This window comes from Branchiostoma floridae, chromosome 17, assembly GCF_000003815.2.
Source record: "Branchiostoma floridae strain S238N-H82 chromosome 17, Bfl_VNyyK, whole genome shotgun sequence".
NCBI classification, from domain to species: Eukaryota; Metazoa; Chordata; class Leptocardii; order Amphioxiformes; family Branchiostomatidae; genus Branchiostoma; species Branchiostoma floridae.
The window spans coordinates 14805691-14812589 of NC_049995.1; the positions used below are offsets into that span (position 1 = coordinate 14805691).

General features: G+C 42.0%; 1 protein-coding gene across 1 annotated transcript in view; it reads left to right on the forward strand.

Moving 5' to 3' along the window:
- The window catches only part of LOC118404036 (heterochromatin protein 1-binding protein 3-like), an 18464-nt gene that overhangs the window by 2643 nt on the left and 8922 nt on the right, over positions 1–6899 (forward strand). The window contains exons 4-6 of the mRNA XM_035802972.1: positions 2295–2397; positions 3440–3593; positions 5405–5517. Of these exons, the coding sequence (XP_035658865.1) occupies positions 2295–2397; positions 3440–3593; positions 5405–5517 (370 nt within the window). The remainder of the gene's footprint in view (positions 1–2294; positions 2398–3439; positions 3594–5404; positions 5518–6899) is intronic.

The window sequence follows — 6899 nt, forward strand, 5'->3', positions numbered from 1 at the left end:
TCATACCCTGCCCCCCGCGGATTGACCGTAAATAAGCGCTTCTTTTAAGGATGGCAACCCGTACAATATTTTTGTATGCTGTTGTTCTAAGTTTGTTGTTTATGAGGTTTTAGTTGTCTTTGAAGCTTTGACCCGAAATATTGTAAAGTCAAACTGCTGAAGAGAAGTAAGTGACTGCTACGATTATCGTAGATATGGCCCTAAAAAAACTGATAAAAGAAGCCTTCTCAATAGCCTAAAATGCAAGAGCTTCCGGGGGGGCTTCGCCCACCTGGGTCCCCCCCACAGTGGCCCTGCCCCTGGACCCCGCCAGGGACATTCGGCGGCCCCCGGACCCCTGTCCGACGCTTTGAAAAAATCCTGGCGAGAAGTCTGTACGGCCTGAGTCTTCAAGTTAACGTATTGTGTGGTCCCGCTTATGAATATTAATTAGCCTTCGCTTTCCTCTTCGCTGATTGGCTGAACCATTAATTGAATTAACTCTTCCTGCCGGCTAGACGCAGGTGCAGATGTCGGCTCTGTGGGGTGAACGTCCGAAAGGTCACGGCATGGAGAACGAAAGAAAACCAATTTCCCCTAAAAAAAAGTGCTGTAATTAAGCCTTTTACAGTACTTTATGCCAAACATTTTACTTGGATCATTTTACCAACTATATTATGCCTATCTATACCAAATGTTACTCATACCAGGGTACAGGGGTGCAAAATATACCGTTATAAGACCGTCAACAACAGTCGCACGGAGCTAACAGCGCAGCGAAAATACCATCGCTAGCGTTTCAACTTCGGATAACAAGTTATAAGTACTGTTGAACTCAGTAACGTTAAAGTTTGTTTTTAGTTGCCTTTGACGGTTTGACCTGAAACAGTGTTACGCTAAACTCCTGAAGAGAAGTTAAGTGACTGCTGCGATTATCATAGATATGCCCCTAAGAACTGATACAATATAAAGCCTTCTGAATAGTCTAAAATGCGAGAGCCTTAGGCGGGCTTTGCTCCCCCTGGCGGGAACACTGCTATATACGGGATCATGAGGCCCCGCTTATGAATATTAATTAGCCTTTGGCCTCCTCTTCGCTGATTGGCTAGGTCTTTGATTCAATTAACTCTCCGGCTGACGCGCACAGGTGTGGCTCTGTGCGGGGTCACGGAAGGTCACGTCAGGAGGCCAAAAGAAAACAAATTTCCCCTCAGAAAAGTGCCAAAATTAATCATTTTAAAGTTGTTTATGTCAAAAATTTTACTTGAATCTTGTTACCAAGTATCTAATGCCTATCTATACCAAATTTCAGGTCATTTAATTGTAATACCAGGGTACAGGAGCCAAAAGTGTCCTTTTTTGGTCAAAAATTGGCCAAAAATCGCAAAAATAAGCATTTTGTTGCATTGTACACCAAAAGTGTTATTGAATTTATATGAAGGGATTATCAAGGCACATCTGTGTCAAATTTCAGCTCATTCGGTTGCAATACCAAGGTACAGGAGCCAAAAGTGTCCTTTTTTGGTCAAAAATTGGTCAAAAAATCGCAAAAATAAGCATTTTGTTGTACTATACACCAAAAGTTTTCTTAAATTTATATGGGGGCATTATCAAGGCACATCTCTGTCAAATTTCAGCTCATTTGGTTGTAATACCAGGGTACAGGGGCCAAAAGTGTCCTTTTTTGGTCAAAAATTGGTCAAAAAATCGCAAAAATAAGCATTTTGTTGTACTGTACACCAAAACTGATATTGAATCTATATGGGGGACTTATCAAGGCACATCTGTGCCAAATTTCAGCTCATTCGGTTATAATACCAGGGTACAGGGGGCCCAAATATACAGTTTTGGTCTTAAGATGACCAAAAAACCTTAATAAAATCATTTAAGAGACAGATATGGAAAAAATGAAAAAAACGCCCGAGGGTATTGGCCCACTCTACCCTTGTGCCAAATTTCAGGTCATTCGGTTGAGGAACAACGGAGATACCGTGTTCTGAAGATTTGACAGGAGAAAGAAAGAAAGAAAGAAACATTACGAATACAATATATTTCACCATACCTATGGTATGGCTGAAATATAATAATGCTGATCAACAACATTTCACACAGAACACACTCAAATGAGTAACAATACTACATTAAAGCTTCATCTGATATAGGTGGATTCACCATATTGTGGTAACAGTGGGAATACAAAAACCAAAACATTTGGTTATGTTGCATAGTTGGTTGTGGTCCAAACACTGTGATATAGACATTGAGAGATTTGTACTTGCAAGAATCTTTTATCAATCTTGAATGATTCCTTCCAGAGAGCGGGAGGAGGCTCCCAGGAGCCCCAAGAAGACGGTGGCTGCCAAGAAGATGGCGGTTCCTGACCCACCCAAGATGGAGATTATCATCAGAGATGCCATGGTAGATATTACACATGTCAAATAATCACTTTTCATCATAGCTGACTATCAATGAGGTTAGGATTATATTATACAGGGGATCCAACTTTCTTCCTGAGTCCGTCAAGTAATAAAGGCGCTAGTATTTTAGGGGAGGCCAGGGACATCCACCTTCCATGGTTCATAGAGAGGTCACCCATTGAAGACAGTGAGTCACAGTGTATGACCTTATAGCATCCCTGGTCAATCAAAATTTCATGCTTGTGAGAGGATCTGCTCCCCAGGTTCAGAGCATCTAGTATGCAAAATTTCTGATATTTGTAGAACAAACGCATAGATGCATGACTGGCTAAAAGCCTGAATGAAGTACATCAGTGGTCCAGTGGTTAGTGGCCCTGCCTCTGGAACTAGAATTATACTCAGTACAGGGTTCGAAATACACATACTTAACTTGCAATTTGCACATAGTTTTCGAGATTTGCACGTAAAAATATTCTGAACTTGCAATCTTGCATGTTGAAAATACCTGGCCGTAAAATGTCTTTAAGTTTTTCCTTCCTTGTTTTTTATGGTAACTTTCTCCGGTAGCTTCACTAGGTAAATCAAAATCCTCGTCGCGATCGCTGCCTAGTCTTATTTTGCATGTAAATTTTTCAAATTGCACGTAAAAGTTTTGCCAACTTGCAATTTTGCATGTTGCAAAAAAAAAAAGTATTTCGATCCCTGCAGTATGTGAGTTTGATTCCGGCTGTATCACTCACCTGACATGTACGCTACTAGAAAGAATGGCAAAAAGAGCTAGGGGAATTTCCCCGGTGCATACAAGGAACCTGTAAACACTGTACATAGCCCTAACATGACCAAGAAGAGGGCCCACAGCTTTAGATACAAGATAAATGTTGATGAAATTCCCTGAAGTAGTGAAGTTAAAATCTAAGTTAAAATATGCTAGTGCATACTGTTTAGTGCCTGTCATAGTAAGTTAATGGTTAGGACTCTTCAATAATCCACAATTGAATTCAGAGATCCAACATACATGAATTTTCCATCTCTGTTCCTCCCAGGTGGAGTACTGTGAGCCTAAGGAGGCTTCGCCCCAGGCTATCAAGAAGTACCTGAGTGAACATTACCCTCACCTGGAGATCGAGACTCGCAGTTACCTGCTAAAGAGGGCTCTACAGAAAGGGGTGGAGAATGGGCAACTGATACAGCTGTCAGGTGTGTGTGTGTGTGTGTGTGTGTGTGTGTGTGTGTCTTTGTCTTTGTCTGTGTGTGTGTCTGTGTCTTTGACTGTGTGTGTATGTGTGTCTGTGTGTGTGTCTGTGTATGTATGTGAGTGTGTGTGTGTGTGTGTGTGTGTGTGTGTGTGTGCTACCTGCTGAAGAGAGCTCCGCAGAAAGGGGTGGAGAATGGGCAACTTATACAGCTGTCAGGTGTGTGTGTGTCTGTCTGTGTGTGTGTGTGTGTGTGTGTGTGTTGTGTGTGTGTGTGTGTGTGCTACCTGCTGAAGAGAGCTCTTCAGAAAGGGGTGGAGAATGGGCAACTTATACAGTTGTCAGGTGTGTGTGTGTGTGTGTGTGTGTGTGTGTGTGTGTGTGTGCTACCTGCTGAAGAGAGCTCTACAGAAGGGGGTGGTGAATGGGCAACTTATCCAGCTGTCAGGTAGGTGTGTGTGCATGTCTGTGTGTGTGTGTATGTGTGCTGCTGTGTGTGTGTGTGTGTGTGTGTGTGTGTGTGTGTGCAGTTGTATATGACATTGTGTGTTTTTCCTTATAAAGAAAACTACACATACAGTAGACTGCATTATTGTAAAGTAGGTCATTAAAAAATGCACCCCCCATGCTGCAGTTACAGCTGCTTCTGATAGGGGGCAGTGCAGACTCCCAATGCTCATCCATCAGCCAATAAATATTTTTGCTTGCTTTGTCACAGTGAAGTGCTCTGAATCTGCAGTAAATTCTGTAGTAAAGTATCTCTCATCTGTCTTTAATTACTGGTAATTGATGATAAATCAGGTCTGTGATGCTTTTTAAGTGTACATGTCCCAACTTTCTTTTCGTTGCTGTTGTTTTAGGAAAAGGCATGATTATGGTAAAGTAGGTCATACCAAATGTAACTCATGTTGCAGTTACTCCCGCTCCTGATAGGGGGCAGTGCAGATCCTCAACCCTATAAACAACATGCCTTGTTCTGCAGGGCTCGAAATTCATTTTTCGGATTAGGTGCACTGGTGCACCCAGCTCAAAAAATTGGGTGCACCAAAAAAGTTTTGGGTGCACCACTTAAATTTAAGTAGAATGTCAGAAAAACCTAATAACAAAACTTAGTTACAAGTTTTGACATTCTTAAACAACTACCATGACAGACATTTTTATTATCTTTCTAACACTTAGATGTCAAGAATATGATGTATACAAGTTAGCTTTGGGTTATGCAACTCTCCCTCCACTTGATATCTTTTCATAGTAAACCTAATAAAATATTTAGGTGCACCCTGTGCACCCATTGAAAATAATTGGGTGCACAGTTCCGATTTTGGGTGCACCTGGGTGCATGTATTTTGAGCCCTGTTCTGATATCTGTCTACCAACCACCAAAACTCCATTTCCTTCCTACTAAGAAATCAAATCCCTGCAAACTATGAAGCTATTATATTTCGTACTTTTCAAGTTTGTGATACGTTTTTTCTAGCCTGGGTACCATCCAGTTCTACCGGTATGTTCGCTTCTGCTACCCATCCGGAGACCTGCACATTCAAACCTTTTGGTGGTGATGTCATTTAATTAGCAAATTAAGGAATAACCAGGGTCCTAGAGCGCTCATTTGATGACAAGAGCAGACTGAGGGGGGTTCGGTGAACCCATTTCTTCATTCATTGATTTGGCCCTCATCCAAAATTTGGACAATTCCAGATGTTAGAGATGTCAAGTGACTGTATGTAGCGCATAATAAACATCAGAACGAACTACTGTCCGAATGGTACCAAGACTTTTTTCACAACCTTCCTCTCTCTTTTTTTTTTGCTTTAGGAAAAGGCATGAGTGGGACTTTCCGATTGGTGGAGAGTTACAAGCCTAAGAAGCCCATGGAGACAATGATTGGGGTGGCCATCAAGGCAGCCAATGAGCCGAAGGAGGCTTCCGTAAGTCTTACACACATTCTTATTGCCCTACAATATCGTACCAGCCTGGAATAGTTTCTTTGTACCATGCTAAATATTTATCATCAATACAAACTTTAAGGTATACACGAATCAAATTTTCAACAACCACTGCCCCCTTCTTTAGGATCAATACATTTTCAATTACTGTACTGGATTGCGATTTGTCAGATTTTTGTTTAAATTTTACTGGAAAAGTTTATGTTGGGACACATTAGGGAAGCAATGGAGCTTGTTCCATAACGATGCAGCTCTAGGAAAGAAGCTTCCACATTGGACTTCCACCTGACTTGTGGATTATGGAAGAAGAAAGAGTGATCTGCATCTGTGGAAGTGGCAGAATGTGTCCTTGCAAAATAAGTTTGTAATTTAGGAACAAGAGAGTGAAGTTCCACAGAGCATTGGCAGTGGAAATAGCAATAGAGAGCCAGACTTGCTAAATCATTGGGTCAAGCATAAACTTGTCGCCTTGTCTTCCCCCAGGTTGACATGATTAAGAAGTATATCCGCGAGCATTACCCGACCCTGGACATAGAGAACCACATGTTCAAGTTGAAGTCTAAACTTGTCTCTTCTCTTCTCTTCTCCCAGGTTGGCATGATAAAGAAGTATATCCGCGAGCACTACCCGACCCTGGACATAGAGAACCACATGTTCAAGTTGAAGTATAAACTTGTCTCTTCTCTTCTCTTCACTTCTCTTCTCTTCCCCCAGGTTGGCATGATAAAGAAGTATATCTGTTACAGTGTTAGCACTACCCCACCCTGGACATAGAGAACCACATGTTCAAGTTGAAGTATAAACTTGTCTCTTCTCTTCTCTTCACTTCTCTTCTCTTCCCCCAGGTTGGCATGATAAAGAAGTATATCTGTTACAGTGTTAGCACTACCCCACCCTGGACATAGAGAACCACATGTTCAAGTTGAAGTATAAACTTGTCTCTTCTCTTCTCTTCTCCCAGGTTGGCATGATAAAGAAGTATATCCGAGAGCACTACTCGACCCTGGACATAGAGAACCACATGTTCAAGTTGAAGTATCAACTTGTCTCTTCTCTTCTCTTCTCTCCTTCCAGGTGGGCATGATAAAGAAGTATAAGTATATCCGAGAGCACTAGCCGACCCTGGACATAGAGAACCCCATGTGCAAGTTGAATTACCAACTTGGTCTCTTCTCCTCCCCTCCCCAACCCCTTCGCCCAGGATCGCCTGGATAAAAAAAAAGTATATCCGCGAGCACTACCTGACCCTGGACATAGAGAACCACATGTTCAAGTTGAAGTATAAACTTGTCTCTTCTCTTCTCTTCTCTTCTCCCAGGTTGGCATGATAAAGAAGTATATCCGCGAGCACTACCCAACCCTGG